We start from the raw sequence: 16,380 nt of genomic DNA, 5'->3' as shown, positions 1-16,380 counted from the left end.
GGCCCCATGGACTTGTGAATGTCCCCGTTCCCATTCCCCCATGGGATAGCTTACCAAATCTCTATGTATGAACTGGCAGCTCTCCAGATATGCCATAGCATCACAAACATCATAACATATTTCCAGAAGCTGAAGGGGTTGTAGTTCCTTCCCGTGACTCCGTAAGTAGCTAAGCAAACAGCCATTAGGCATGTGTTCCATAACAAGATAGATGGGATATGATTTTGAGCATACACCATACAGTCTAACAAGTTTGGGATGATTAAGTTTCCTGAAATAAATAAAAATAAAATAATCAAACTATAAATGGAGATTTTTGTGTATTTCTCTAAGTTTTGTTCTTCAAATATTAATACAACGCACTGAAAGAAATTATTGAGAATGGATGCAGTCCTATGTCAGACTTCAAATATTCCTTTTCAAGAAGAATTGAGTGTCCTTCTGCTGATTACTTTGAAACTCAGTATTGATGCAATCAAAAGATGACTCAGTATTGATGAAATGACAACCTTATAGTCAAAACCTGAAATAGGATTTAGCAGCAAAACAAAAGTGTTTCCCCTTACTGGTAGGAGAAAATAGAACTGAGTGGGGTGGACCTTAGCCCTTAGGGTTTTCTAGTAAAACCATGTTGCAAAATTTTCACATTGAGAATCCTGATCATATCAGATAGTTAACGTGACAAGAATGTGGTGCATTCCCTCAGGATATGAGATATGCAAAATATTGTTGAATTTGTATGCTTCAATTATCCTCTCATGGAATTTCATTTAACACCCTTACCTCTTCAGAGTTAGAAACTAAAACATCAAGCCTCATGTTCATATTTCTGGCATTTCTTAGTTAATCTGTCTCTCATTCCTACCTGCAGGAGAGCAGGAACAGCTTTCTAATCATTTCTGTATAAATGCTAATGAAGCAGAGTTTTAAGTGACGTATGTGGAACCTCTGAAGTTGTGGAAGAGATGTTAATTGAAAACTTTGTATGTGACTATCAATACTTGTCAAGTTTTTTTTGGCAATACTTCAAATATTCAATATGGCTGCCTATGTATCTTGTGCCTAATGTTACTCAACGCTACTTATGCTATTTTTAGGAGGAAATTTTCTTTCCTGTGTTTGTAATCCATTATCGATTAATGTTTGGAGAGATCATTATTTCCAAATAATTAAGCAATAATTAACTTACATCATGGTCTGAGCTTCTTCTATGAATTCATCTTCTGACATTGCTCCCTCTTTAATCATCTTTATGGCCACTTCATATTGTCGCTTCCACTTCCCCAGATACACCACTCCAAACTGACCACTCCCTAGTTCTCTCAACAGGAGAATTTCTTCTCGTTTCAGCTCCCAGATTCCTAGTGGGACAAAAGAAAATCCTTTGGCAAAAAAAAAAAAAAAAAAAAAAGGATGGGACGACGACACAAATGGATAAATACAATATGGTATCCCCTGGTATCTCCCACATGCAATATTGTAGTTTCTTCTGGAGGGTTACAGAACCATGCAGCACTGAAGCAACGTACCTGTGTCTCAGCTTTGTGCTTGAGTTGTGGAACACTACGCTTCCTACAAGTGTTGTTTGCTGCTGCTTAGGCTTAGGGCTTATAAAAATATCTGAGAAGGATTTGTGCATCAAATGATGATATATTTTCATGTAGGAGACTGGAGAACTAGTATTACTGTGCCAGGTAATGTAGCAAAGATAAAGAATGGCCATGACTCAGATGTGCTGGGGAAGGAAGCACGCAACACCTTGCACAGTTGATATAAGACCTGACATAAAATACCTTAAAAATGACACAACATAAAAGTTGATATAGAATGTCCTTGCATTCACATTATCCTGGATGTAGACTATATTCATCTGTAGGAAGGAAAACCCTATTTCATGGAACAAAAAGTCTGAATGCTACATTGGGCAAGAGGAAACTACAGGAGGTGCTATTGACTGAAAGGCCATCCTTCCCAAATTTTCACATTGCCTCCTGCATGCACAAGCAGAAATAGCCACCAAACAAAGATTCTGTAACCTCCTGTAAGCCTGAAAGCAGTAAGAGTCACGATTGTGTGATTATTCTTCACGTGGTGGCCAAGACTGACATCAGTTTCAAAAAGGAAAGTTATCTGCATACCATTTCCTAATGTAGCTGTGGATGGGACTTTGTTTACTTGTGTAGACACGGCATGCCGGAGTCTTGTCACCATACCTAGAAAGAAAACCTGTTAAAGGTCACTATATACACATGAGTTTTCTGAATCAAAGAAAATACAGGGATACAAATACCTCCCTCTCCCTGCCATAACACTGCCAACCAAGTAATGACAGATTGTCAGTATTCAGCAGCTGCTGCATCACTCCACAAGACTGAAAGTTTTCTATGCTTAAGGGCTAGTCCAGCAGAGGTGTTCTAAGAAGAGTGAACAGCAAAGGAAAGCAACTGTATTGATTGTGAATATGTTAGAACAAGTTCCAAACAAACTCTCCCAAAAGATGTTTCAATATTTAGAGTATTCAGTATTGGAAGAGATTCACCATAATGCTTATAAGTCCAGAAGCCTAAGCCAAAGCCAATCAATTAGAAAGAGCATATAGCATTACCGGCCGAGTTGTGCTGATGGTAGTATATAAGGTTGGGAATTGATTCAAACCAGTAATTTTCATCGAGGTAATACTTGTTATCAGGGGTTTTGTAAATATGGTAATGTTTGACTGTTCCTTTTTTACTTCTGAAAAACATCACAAAATGCAGTGCACGTCAAAGCCTTGCAAAGTGCCTTCCAGCCCATGCATTATAGATTAGTTACTTGCTGAATGAACTGCAACAGTCCAGCTGGCCAAATAACAAAATATGTAGTAGAAGACACAGGGAAGACTGTTACATTTGCTTTGCTCCCTTTAACATCTGCTGGCTATGCAGTACAGGTTCCTAGCACACTGGAGACTCCTGCTGCATGCTCTAATGTGGTGTGATGTCTAGTACTTGTTTCTCAACAGTTACATCTAGAGCAGAAAGCTTCTGTACACTGCCCTTGCAATGGTTCTACCTCTAATTTTGATCACCTTCTCTTTGCATTCCTATTCCCATTCCCCTTCCCTTCCTCGTCTCTCACTCTTCAGACTCTGCTATACCCCTAAGTTATGTGCCCGTGACATGCCTATGTTTAGATGAGACAATTCTGGACCTCACTTCCCCCATTCAGTGAGCCACTGTCATTTATTAATTCAAATAACTTATACAACCTGAATTCGCCCATGGTTCACCTTTAACACAATGTACAGATTTTGTTGTTGACCAGTCGCACCAAGCTCATGCCCATAGCATACTCATAGACATGGTACACATTCTTTGAATACTCACTCAGAAGCTTTGCTGAATACAGACACAGTATACCTTCCTGCTTGGCTAGATTTCCGAACCATAAAAGCACCTTCTTTCCCCTAATTAAAACAGACAAGTAAACAAACAAACCAGTTACTAGGAACTGTGAGGTTGAGATTCATTTCACTGAACTTCAGACTTTTACACTGTAATACCCACAAAGGAGAGAAGGAGACATGACTCGTGAATTCCTTTAAGGACTACACTAGGACAAGATGGATTATGCCTTAGAAATATTTATTTCTCTCCACTAAAAAAAGGGTCTAGGTAACTGGTTGTGGTATCCCACTGTAAATATTTAAAATTAGGTGATGTACCCCAGCCCAGACATGAAGCAAGTAGTCTGCAATTTTGTTTTGTTGCACAGATACAGATTTATAACTGGGGAGATGGAGACTTGTTAACCCCATCTCCTTCCTCATGTCCACTCCAGAGGCAGTACACATTGTAAGACTCAAACACTACTACCACATACACCCCATCTGAATAAGAGCTTTATCCACTACATTCAGTTCCTTTACATAATGCATTAGACTGACATATTTTCTATTGCCAAAGTATTTCTGAATTACTGAATAAGTTGAAAGATTTTCATGACATTCTATTATGTTTTTATGCTATTTTTAGTCTCTATGTGGTACTCCAGTCCTAACTTTCACTATCCACTTTTACTTTTGTTAATAGTTTACCATACTGGGCTGGATATTCTGTTTTTCAGAGTTCATTAACAGCTACCCTACTAATGTGCTAGGCTATTGCAGGGAGGAAAGAAGACGTCTAGAACCGCACATGAAGGCCAAGGTTCATTACTGTGAAGTTCAAAAGAAAATTCATGTCCCCTTAAACTTAACTGGAGCCAGGAGTATCCCACACCTTTTGGGACAGGTACATAACTGCCTTCCTCCAGTGATTTGCCACACTTGAATTTCATTCCCGAAATTATGGTTCAGGTCTAAGAGAAAGGACGCTGAGCCAAGGGTCCCACAGTCTTGGATTATATCGAAGTTGTTAGTGGCTGAGTACCAGTTAGACTGGCTGTGAGAAAGCAGCAAGCCACAGGAGGAAAACTTGTTTACACAGCACGCTCAAGTGCAAAACCTGGCTGAGGATGAGTCTCATCCAGAAAGGTACATGAACAAGTCCGACTGCAGTCGTCGGCTGTAAAGACTTGTACACCTGACTATTCCTACAGTGCTATCCATCCTCTCTCCTAGTCAGCTGCATCCAGCCAACACTCAGAGGCCATAGCACTGAGTTTGCTCAGAGTTGTCTGGGTGAACTTTTACTCCGCATTTGTGTATTGTAAAACCATCACAGAGGATTCCTCCAGACTGACCTGCAGATAGAGCCACACTGGAGCAAATAACACAGGCCTAGGGTTAAACCCAAAAAGCAGAGCTCTGGGGGGAAATGCACCCAGTGTGACTTTGTTCCAACCACATTTTAGACGTCCATCATTTGTTCATTTATGTAGAAGAGTCATTAACCCATTCAGGCATTTTTGGACACCTGTTTGTAGATACCAAGTTAGCACAAGAATTTCTGGCACGCTGTAATACTATTTGGAGAGCATCAGCATCCTCTAGCTACACAGTAAAGCAAAGACAACAGACTCAGAAAGATTTCCATGGTTGTTAAAATACAAGTGATAAAGGATATGTAGAACCTTCTGATGGAGCAGCTGCTCAGACTGGGCATGGGAGATATTACCAGCATACCAACTGCAAAGAGAAATATTGGGCTTATGATTCACAGGCTTATTTCTGAATAAAGCAAAGCAGGTATATGAAAAATGGCAGACATTAGTATATTCAAAACTGCTTTTAAAAGCCAGAGAGTAGACTTGGGACTTGTCATGCACATGTGATTTTAGGCCGTGAAATAAAAGGGAAACCACTAGTTCCCATCTGTTTCCTCTCATCCATCTAGTGGGTCTCCTCCTGAAATATCTGGGCCCACTCTGTGACTCTAACTTTTTACGGTAAATCCTTAGAGGATGTTCCTGCTGCTCTAATGCTTTGCCAGGAGCTCTACCAGTAGTTTGCTCTGTCTCCTGCAGACCATGACACAGCTGTCTCCCTAAAAGCTGGGAGGTGTATATTTCTCCTCTAATCTTGTCAATATTTAAGTAAACTGAGAGATCCTAAGTGGAGGAGACATGCTATGACTGATTTGTCTAAATGTCTTTTCTTGTCTCAAAACAAATACATTCATGCCTTTGGAAATCTGTGGGCAGTGATATTGCTGATGATAGTATCTATAATTATTATCATTATTATGACAGCCATAAGTAGGATACCATTGCTCTAGGTATAGTGGACATGTAAGTAGAAAAACAAACCTTGCCCAAATAATCCCTGATTCTCATGAAGACATATTCTATATACTCACTCATGCTCAGCAATACTCTGCTCCTCTGCCATTGTCTGTTCACTGACACTGGAGTTTCCCCTGCAAAGACAAAAACCATGCTGACACTGTGAGAAACTAGTTATGAAAAATACCTTCCTTGAGTTAAAAGTAATACTCCATATATTTCTGAATAGTTATGCCATGGGCTAAGGTGAATATTTCAAAAAGTTGAGACATTTTTAATTGTCTGGATTTTGTTATGACTAGATAAACACTTATACACCCTTTCCCCTCCACTGTGAAATGTGTTGGAAAGCCAAATACTCTCTGTGCATGCTGTAACAGGCAAAGAAAGTACATATGCCTTTAGTGACCTTATCAAGAGATTGCATCTACATTTTCAAAATTTACATGGAAGATTTCCAAAACTGCAAAACCCTAGACTTCCCAAATAAATAAATGTTCTTAGCAAGACAGACAACAGAAGGAGTTCATGTGGCAGAAAAAGAAGCCTCTAAAGTAACCTCTTGTGCAGAAATAATAATGATTATGTATGCTGCCTTTTACAGGGTACTGTAAGGGTAGTGTTTTTTTTTAAAAGAAACCTCTGAATCTTGTCCAGTATGGTTTACTATGAGGCAATCTGCTGTTTCTATCAGATTTTTCATTCAAGTTCTTAGGTATATATTTAATGCTTATCATGTCATGTCATGAGCTGGCAGTGTGCACTGGCAGCCCAGAAGGCCAACCGTATCCTGGGCTGTATCCAGAGAAGTGTGGCCAGCAGGTCGAGGGAAGGGATTCTCCCCCTCTACTCTGCTCTTGTGAGACCCCACCTGGAGTGCTGCGTTCAGCTGTGGAGCCCTCAACATCAGAAGGATATAGACCAGTTGGAGTGAGTCCAGAGGAGGCCACGAAGATGCTCAGAGGGCTGGAGCACCTCTGCTATGGGGACAGGCTGGGAGAGTCGGGCTTGTTCAGCCTGGCGAAGAGAAGGCTCCGGGGAGACCTTATAGCACCTTCCAATACCTGAAGGGGCCTACAAGGAAGCTGGGGACAGGGACCGCAACACTTTTTACAAGGACCTGCAGTGACAGGACAAGAGATAATGGCTTTAAATTGAAAGAGAGTAGATTTAGATTGGATATCAGAAAGAAGTCTTCACAGAGAGGGTGGTGAGGTACTGGAACAGGTTTTCCAGAGAAGCTGTGGATGGCCTGTCCCTGGAAAAGCTTAAGGCCAGGCTGGATGAGGCTTTAAGCAACCTGAGGTAGCAGAAGGTGTCCCTGCCCATGGCAGGAGGGTGGGACTAGATGATCTTTAAGATCCTTTCCAACCCAAACCATTCTATCATTTTACTTAAAAGAAAAAGATGCATCTGATGCATCACTATGACAGACCTGGTTTCCCTTTACCCTGTACAAGACTACTCGCATACCTACAAAGGCATAAAAATTCTAGCAAGGCTGATCTAGTGCTGAAATAAGAGCACCAGGATTCAAATTACAGCATCACTGAAGTAAATGAAAAACCCCTATTGATTTAAATGAAACCAGGATTTTCAACTGATGTTCTTTGCATTAATGTTTGAGTCAAGAAGACAAATTGTATCTGATTCTATACCTTTCAGGAAACTTTATGCTTAGTACTCAAAGTTATTTAAAAAGAAAAATATTCCAGAAATATTGCCTTATCTTTACTAGAGTGGTGATGAAAACATTTAAGCAGTGGATTGCTGCATATTGATTCACCTTGGCTCATCATCATTCAGAGATAACTTTCTCAAGTAAGTGCTTGGTACGAAACCTTCATTCCTGCAAAATAAATGGTTCACAGTTTAGCTATCATACATGACTGCATCTTAAATTTGGTCACTTAAAATAGGAAAAGGGATTAATCAGTTTCCCTTTTTAGAATGCCGCTAACAGAAATGCTCATGGTTAAAACATTTCTGCTTTTACTTACCATGTAGAAAAATACGGAATTAATTTGTTTTAGAAAATTACATTTCATTAAGTACTCTTTTTGCTAGTGATTTAAATGGCTTCTTCCTCAGTGATTGGCTTCCTCATATGGAAGATTGGAGCAGCTGTTCAACAATTTCATTACTTGCCATCTCAGTTGTTGAGATGAAGGACACCTGTGACTAGTGGGTGCCAGCAGAGTATCCCAGTTCCACCTCAGAAAGTCAATGGGCAGTCTCAGCACTCTTCCTGGCACAATGCCAGATGCAATTGAGACACTAAGCTAAGTGAATATGGGCAGCTGAGCTACCACTTAAAGCAACTGGCAGCATGGCATGATGGACTCAAATTATGGGGGCTAACAGGTGTCGTAGTTGTAAGGAGGGAGGCTGTATGCTGTACCTATCAGAAAAGTAAATAGGGGAAATAGAGTGTATGTTTCTTCTGACACATATCTCAGTAGAGCAAGAAGAAAACTGAGAGCACGTGAAAACAGGTGAAACAAGTAACTTTTTTCTTGAATGTAGTAGGATCACACATCAGATCTTAATTTTTTTTCAAGCAGGATTTAAAGATATTTGTATCATGTATATATGGCTTGTCCTTACAGAATCAATGCTGCGAAAGTCTCAATTTCTCAAGCCAAAGAAAGTAACGTAAATGTCTCCCCTCTCTCTTGATCTCTCTGCTCTTTCATTTATCTTAGGGCCCTCTATAAGCAGAGCTGTCTGTATCATATGCTTTTAGTAACCATAAAGAGTCCAGTGAAAATGTTTAGGAGCATATATCGGTTTACTAATTTTTTACTGTCTTTGAGGCGCCAGGGTTGTGTGCTGATTTCTTTGCCCAGAACTGTATGCCAGTCCTGTGAGTTATAAAGTGCAGACAGTTTATCTTAAATTAAGGTTTCTTTATTTGTTGTTTTTCTTGCAGTTGTAAACTTAATCAGTGAATTATGAGCAGACCAAGAAATTTCCTTCTGTTCCAAACCAGTTTGGGCATCATCTAGCTCAAAAATTTTTCCCTTCCACATTTCTATCAAGGATATAAAGTTTAACTCAGCTTGTGTCCATCACGAGACAGACAAGTAATCTTAACTCTTCCAGGGAGCTTCTGTTTGTTGCACTGCCTTTGTCTCCGGTTTAGTAGCTTTGGAAGAGATGCTCTTTTCTGCCCCAACTGGATATTAATGAAAAAACCCTATTTTATACTGCTGAAGGGAATTCCTGCACTTGTGAACCTCAAAGAGAATAATTAAATCATGTGCAGGATAGGGGTGCCCTGCCTTTGTGGAAAAGTACTGCTAAAGCTGGCGAGAGGCTGAAGTGATAAGTGATTCGTGCCTCAGCAGTTCTCACTGGTCTTTCCTGTTGTTACTGCTGTTGCAATAGCAATGCTGTGGTGTTGGTCTAAAGATGGTTTGTGCGTACAAGAAAGGCAACATTTGTGAGGAGAGTTACTGTATTTTTATTCACTTAAATAGTTGGGAAAAAATTATAGCTTCTGTGTACACAAGCCCTTCTTCAGGCACATATCAAAATTCAGGCCACTGGATACTATCTTACCTAGCGTACTAGACAGTGGCTGTTGTAAATCCTACTCAACCTGGCAGCCAAGGTTTCTTATGAAAATGGAGTTGTATAAAAGACAATGAGACTTCTACAGCAACGTGTAAAAGCTACTAAGATAATTCTATCATAATCCTGAATGGTACAAGGACTGCCTGCAGTGGTATCTATGAATGAGATATTGGGAAGACCATGGTCATGGAACAAAAGTATTCTGTAGGGCATACTTACCCTTCCAAATCCCCTACTTTCCACCAGTCAGAATCTTCCTCTTGCAATACATAGTATTTATTGCTTCTGACAAGACGGATAGCTGAATTTCTCTTGGGATCATAGTTGTATTGGGCCACAGCCATATTCAGGACTGACCTGTCTGGTGACAGCACTTGAGGCAGGTTTCTATGCTTCTGCTTTTGAACACAGAGGAAATAAAACAATAAGGAGATGCAGCATGGGGTACGGTAAGAAATATCACAACATGTACAAAATTACTTATATCTTCAACATGTATAATGATATTAGGCAAGTTAATCAAACCTATGAATATGTGCACAGACAAGCAGCTTTTTCTTCACGCATTTAGAAGCACAGCCCAGGTAGTGTGGTCCACGTTTGTGAGACAGGTGAGATCAGAACCAAGTTCCATGATAATGACACCAGAGGCAATTAACTCTGAGTAGAGGCTGACATGTCTGTAATAGGAAGCTCTTATTACCAGGATTACGAGATAGACTTGATTTGTATCACAAACCTTCCACCTATCGGAAGCTGATACTACTTAATGAACTGTTGTGATCCATGTGCCTTGGATACCACATGGCCAAATTTTGCTTTACTGTAACTCTGACTATGCCCTGTTCTATCAAAAGATCCCATCGTAGTATTATAAAATAACTTTGGAGGTTTTTTTAATGGCTTTTTATCAATAGTAATGGTACCATGAAGCACAACAAATATTAGTCCATTGTTACTCCTAATCACTGAAAGCAAGAAGTTGTGCTAATTCTAAATAATTCCCTTTCCTTACCAGGGGTTTATTGATGTTTCTCTGCTAAACTTATTGGATATAAGGAATCACACTTTTGGTGCCTAACTTTCCCTGTGCGGAGTTGAACAAGCACAGGTACGTAACTATGGGATTCTTCTTAATTAGCTTTGACCTGTGTCTTCCTATGAAATATGTCATCCTACAGAAATGTCTACCTCTCATCACTGATTGCTGAGGAGGTCTACACAAATGACTTGGATGAGAAGTCTGGCATTAAAGTTAGGTGACATCAATCAAATCATGGGCAAAAGAGCATCTAAAGTTAAGACACTGAAATGCATTTAGAAATCAGGGAAATGCCATAACTGAGGAAATCCAGGCATCACAGTTCTTTAAGAGCAGAGAAAACTGCACTTGAAATGCTGACAGCGAAGAATGAGTGAAAATAAGAAAGGCTTAGGAGAAAAAACTCCAAATGCTGCCTATTTATTATTGAAAACCACTGTAATGCAATGGCAGGGAAGAATGCCAAGTATCTTGAAGCAGGATGTGATTCCTTTAAGTCAAGTCCAAGTGACCATGGCATTGTATGTTTGCTTGTTTTCTCTTTATTGACATTTCTTTACTTAATTTAAGCATGGAGAAACCAAAGAACCAAGTGAATGCCTGAGTGAATCCACTGAGCCAGAAGACACACAAACTCTCAATCTGATTTTACTAAGCTCCCGTGAAGATACTCATTCTTTAAAGAGGTATCACTCACAGCAGAGTCCTCTTCATTTGACTAGAAGTAGGTCTATTAATCATCAAGTTACTCATCAGTGCTTGAGTCCAGTGAGGGTGGTTCCTGTTGGTCATATCTGACCAGCAGAAAGGAGCTTATAGCTCGAGGGCCTGTCTTAGGCAGGACCCAAGTCTTAGACCAACCAGCAATAATGACAGAACTAGAGTTCCCTGCAGTTTTCAAAGATGAAAGAAATTATAATACAGAGATTAAACTGTTTTCTCTTTAAAGAATCTAGTGATGTTAGAGAAAGCTGACATTCAGAAAATATATTTATGTGCTGATGTGCACCTCTAGTATTTGGTCTTGGTAATTTTCAGAGGTTAAATTGTTCTTTCTTGATTTTCTGTGTTTTGCTTGTAGAATGATCAGAGTGTCATCCTCTGATGGAGCTTTCATCTTTTTGTGTGTGTGTGTGAAGAAATTGCAAAGCGTCGGCGAAGGTAAATGATATGAAGAATTATTATCACAAAAATGAGTTTTGCTTTGTCCAACCTGCCAGGGAAAAGAACTAGCCAAAGATGAGCACATCAGTTTTGCATCCCTTTGGGTTTGACTGCTGGATGTGTATTTGTCTGTTGCAATATTCTGCACACACTTACCTGAAACCCGGTACAGATTAATGTCCTGATTTGTGTCCATATGTACAGTTATCCATTTCCAGCACCGGCTAAAAGCCCTAGAGCATTTCCTAAGAGTTACTGAGTGGATCTATTATTTCCTTTATGCTGCCAGTGATATTACTGGGGTTTTTGTATTGATGATTGTGCCACAGTCATCTAGAGAGAGACGTAGGTGACAGTCTGAGATTTAGCTGCTGTGCATACGGGGAACAGTTACTATGTGCAGAACTGCACCCCTGCCCTACATCTGGAAGCATGTGCTGTGTCACTTCAGCTTCCATAAAACTTGTCCAATATGTAATTATGAGCTGATACGTGTGTGGGCTCAGTGAACTTCTATCTGATCTACTGCAGGATTGGTCTGACCTGCATGAACTTATTTCCATGATGAAGGCAGCTGGTGCCAGGCTCCAGCAAAGGCGAAAGTGTTTCTCAGGCAGGAAGCTCCTGCCCCCTGCTGTTATCAATGCACTGGGGAAGTGTCCACTGGTTCCCGTGGATGGACCTTTGTACCCACTCTTCTTTGCCATGGCATCACTCTTTAGGAACCAGCTGCTCCAAGGGAGACTAGAGGTATAATGCTGAGCTGAGGAAAGCAACAGAGGCATCAGAGGTGCAGGACGTAAGCATTCAAACATAATGCCTCCATGCAAAATGTAATGCCTCTGGCCAGTTTTGCCTCCCAGCAAAAGTAATGCCTCTGGTCAGCTGGGGAGAAAGTGAGGGAGCAAAACTTGCAGAGGCTGAGAAGGTGAGGGACGTGAACCAAGAGGTAGGTGGGAGGAAGGCTGGAGGTACAGTGGTACCTGCGATGGTCAAACTGAGTAGGTATAAGGGGGCAAAGTAAAAAGTGTGCTGAGTGCTTATAGAAGTCATGAGAAGTCAGTATTAGCCTTCTTAACCTGATTGTATCGTGTCTTGGGAAAAAGAAGTCAAGTTGTTCTAACCAGATGTGGTAGTTATTGTATCTGCATTTACTGAAACCCATCTGAAAACTGTCATGTCCCTGCTTTTTAAATTTCCCTTTCAAAATATCTTCTCTGAACTCAAGCAGATCATAAAAATAAATCATAAAGGCCTGGCAGAAGCCAGCATGTTCAGCAGATTTGCATGAGTGATGATCTCTCCAGATAGACAAAGCATTTCCTGATGGAAACCAGGCAAAACAGACCACGGTATTCAAAACAAGTTATGCTGCTCCTTGTTCGCAATGTTATTACTTTCAAATCCCATTGTCAGAAAAAAATGTCAAAAGCTTTTTTGTTCATAGCATCTTTCTAAGGCTTTCTTATTATTTTTCTTAAAGCTCCATTTTACAGTTTTCATGATTTTATCTTCTTTTTCTTGATAATCTACATGTCTCTTAAAGCCTTGGCTGTTCATGTCAATTGTACACATAAAAATTCCATCATTCTTCCTTTTTTTTTTAAGTTATTTTCTGGTTAACAGACAGATGTTAGGAAATAGACCCAGACTGTATTCTAAAGATACAGAATGGAAAACAGATTAAAATAAAGCAGGAAATACAGATTTTAAAATCCTATAGTTTGAAACTCAATCTGGTTTAATTTGGAGGAGGCTGTGTAACAATGTGTGAATATGCAGTCAGACCATGCTTTTAGTCCTTTTTTAAGAGATAAGCCCATCATAACTTAAGCCACTGTGGTCTATTCTGTTCTCTTGTCCTTGTAACATCCTTCCCATTTACAAACCTCAATAATTAAGCTGGACTGTAAAACTAAGGTCAAAGACTTGCCTCGTATTTCTACAAGAGGGGTTAGATGAAGGAATAGGTATAGAAGCAGATCCTCCAGTTTATTTTTATTCTCTATCCTGCCAACTCGACCTTCTTCATCAAGCAACTACTGTGCTAGTAGACTCGGGCTGGATTCAGCACTAGTAATTTTTTGACATCCTGGTGTCCTGTTTGTCTCTGTGTCTGTGAAAGCCTGACTTTTTCAGAAGGACAGTGGGTGCTGGTGGGACACCACACTCCCAGGTTTCTGTCTGATATACAGTCAAGATACAGGCACAAGCGCATAAAGAGCTCAGATGCACTTCCCAATTCATTAGCTTAGAGGCTGCATCTGTACAGTTGGGCTAAACAAACATTCCTAAATAGGCATCTGTACTCCTGACCCAACCCCAGGGGAGCACAACTTGGGACTTGCCTGAGATAAATTCAGTTTATCCACCATCTCTTACCCATGAAATTCAGGTTTATCTGTTCACATCTTCAGTTACAATGTTTTCTCCAAGTACTATGAGCACCATTTTCACTAACGAGGGTGATGAAGGGGAGTTTTTGGCATCTCTAGGAATGGGGACCTCCTACATACTACGGAGGTAATTTTGATGGCGTTCCCTGATCCCACTGGAAGTGAGTGTATAAAATAAGACATCCCTCCAAGGGCTGTAGCCATTATACTGCCACCGGCATGTTAAAGTGAACTGAACCTGGTTGAGGCTTTCCCAGTTTGCCACACAGAGGAGGGAGATGAGTCCTTCCCTCTGACACGGTAGTGGACACAAGTATGCTGAAACTGCACTGCGGATTAGAGGTCTACACCAGCTTCCAGTGAGTGGCTGTTTGCAATGCTCCATCCCATCCCACAGCCCTCCCTACCACCTGGATGCCAGGTCTTCCCCTGTTGCCAGATACTCAAACATTTACACTTACCAGCGTTTGAGGGGCTGGAGGCAGTGGTTTCACAGACCCGGCTGTACAACACAAAGTCACATCTAGAAGAGAGGGAGATTTAAAGAAAAAACCGATGAATGTAAGTAAGGCTTTATCTCTTGAAGCTTTTTCACTTGCAGATCTATACAGTGGCAGCAACAGCATCACGACACCTGACATTTCACCTCCCTGAGGTATCGACATTCTTTAGCTCTGTATTTTCCAACCTTCTCTCAGTTCAAGCACTCTCAACATCTTTAAAAAAAACAATCATCAACCATTTTTTTCATTTATGCCAAAATAGAAATTCAGGGAAATTTGCGGTTGTATTTAGCTCTCTGGTTTTCTCAGTTCTGCTAGCTTATTTGATTGCATAAAGAGCAAAACACAGGCATGATTATTTTTATTCTGTTTTATTTGAAATTGTTTCATTGACAGTCTATGAAGCAGTTATTAAGAAATATTGCTTTCAATTGCCCAGTGGTTCCAAGGCTGAGGCTGTCTGGAATATTCCCTATTCAAAAGCCTTCCTGTGCACTGCACATCTCTGTTAGCAACCTCAGGATCTTACTTAGGGCCAAATTTAGAGGAGATACAGCACAATAACCTGCATGCACATAAATGAAGTATTCAATCTACGAAAACTCTCTTAATTGTTCTCTTGGCTAAGCCATAATGACTGCTAATGAGGTATTTATTTCTCCTTGCAAACTGGGGATTCATTGCCTTATTTGCCTTTTTAAGAAGTGGTTTTGAAGCTAGATGAAGGTATACAAATTACTTTTACAAATTAGCTGACAACTCTTTACATTATTTAGTGTTTCATAATGATGAAACATGTAGTAACAGCAGATAAGCTTATATATCAATTTCAATTTTCAAAATCAAATGCCTGTTACAAGCAGTCTCAGAGGTCTAAATCATGTTCCTAACTGCTCACACCTACATTTTTTGATTTAAGTTTTAATTTTGGGTTCCTAGTTTTTTCATTGTCACTGTAAATGCTTAAGACTAAAGTTTCATCATGGTAAGACCAAGGTTCAATTTTGATTGAAATCAGTGTATCTGCCAGTGCTCTACAATTCCAAATAATCAAGCTTTAAAAAGCTGAAACCCAAAGACTCATTAACCGCTGTTCCCTCTCCTAAACATGGCCTTTCACTGTTAAGCATGTACACAGACATGAAGGAATTACCTTCTGAATATGTGACACCCAGGAGGGTATCCCTTCACAAATTTTCCTCTCTCAGCCTTTGCATCTGAAAACTAAACTCTTTCAATAATTGTGACTAAGTTCTATGAAAAATCTTTAGAAAAACACATTAAAATAAAAAAAAAAGCTGCAAAATAAATCACATTGTTTAAAAAAAAATATTCATATGATTTTATATGAATATAAGAGTTTATATTCTATTTAGTTATGAAATTGTACTGATTTAAATTCATCCATACACAATCTTGTGCTGAACTTGTATTGTTCCTGCTCATCCAGCTTATATGGAACCTCATCACTAGAAGGGTCTTACACTGTAATACTACAATTTAGCTAGAGATCTTAAGAATAAGGACAAAACTAATTCCATCATCTGGATTATTTTTTAGGTAAAATTGTCACTAACTTTTTGATCAAACACAGCAGACATAATTGCATGTGTTATTTCCCCCGGTTATACTATAAGCTACAGTATAAAGCAGCTAAAAAGTTAAAAGGAGCTTAGCACATACATGGAAAGGTGTAAGTAGGTTAGCTTTGGTATTGATTACACTGCTTGAAATGTCCATGTGATTTGACGATATAGTGAAAACCACCAATGAGTCTAATCAAGCAAATAAAAGAACACATTACATTTCTCCCAAATTGTACATCCAGGGGCTCCTTTACAGGTCTGGTTGCAACAGAGAAACTTCCCGTTCATAAAGAATCCTTTATGGTACTTGCTTAGTAAATCAGAATTGTCTTTAATTTCTGGAAAGCATAAAGAAACCAAAGAGAACATGACAGACTGCAAAATGGGAATATGATATATATTATATA

General features: G+C 39.7%; 1 protein-coding gene across 1 annotated transcript; it reads right to left on the bottom strand.

Annotated features, from left to right (window-relative positions):
- Positions 1–54: 54 nt before the first annotated feature.
- On the bottom strand, positions 55–16,311 carry LOC104504106 (cytoplasmic tyrosine-protein kinase BMX-like; the record flags this gene model as incomplete). The annotated part of the gene is made up of 11 exons (XM_010150375.1): positions 55–271; positions 1,190–1,361; positions 2,139–2,213; positions 2,606–2,733; positions 3,366–3,445; positions 5,053–5,107; positions 5,778–5,837; positions 7,490–7,552; positions 9,502–9,680; positions 14,346–14,407; positions 16,192–16,311. Coding segments are annotated over 11 exons (1,211 nt in total), but the record flags the coding sequence as incomplete, so codon positions are not given.
- Positions 16,312–16,380: the final 69 nt, after the last annotated feature.

This window comes from Eurypyga helias, unplaced genomic scaffold, assembly GCF_000690775.1.
Source record: "Eurypyga helias isolate BGI_N326 unplaced genomic scaffold, ASM69077v1 scaffold45204, whole genome shotgun sequence".
In the NCBI taxonomy this organism is placed as follows: domain Eukaryota; kingdom Metazoa; phylum Chordata; class Aves; order Eurypygiformes; family Eurypygidae; genus Eurypyga; species Eurypyga helias.
This window is presented reverse-complemented; position numbering and strand designations above follow the sequence as displayed.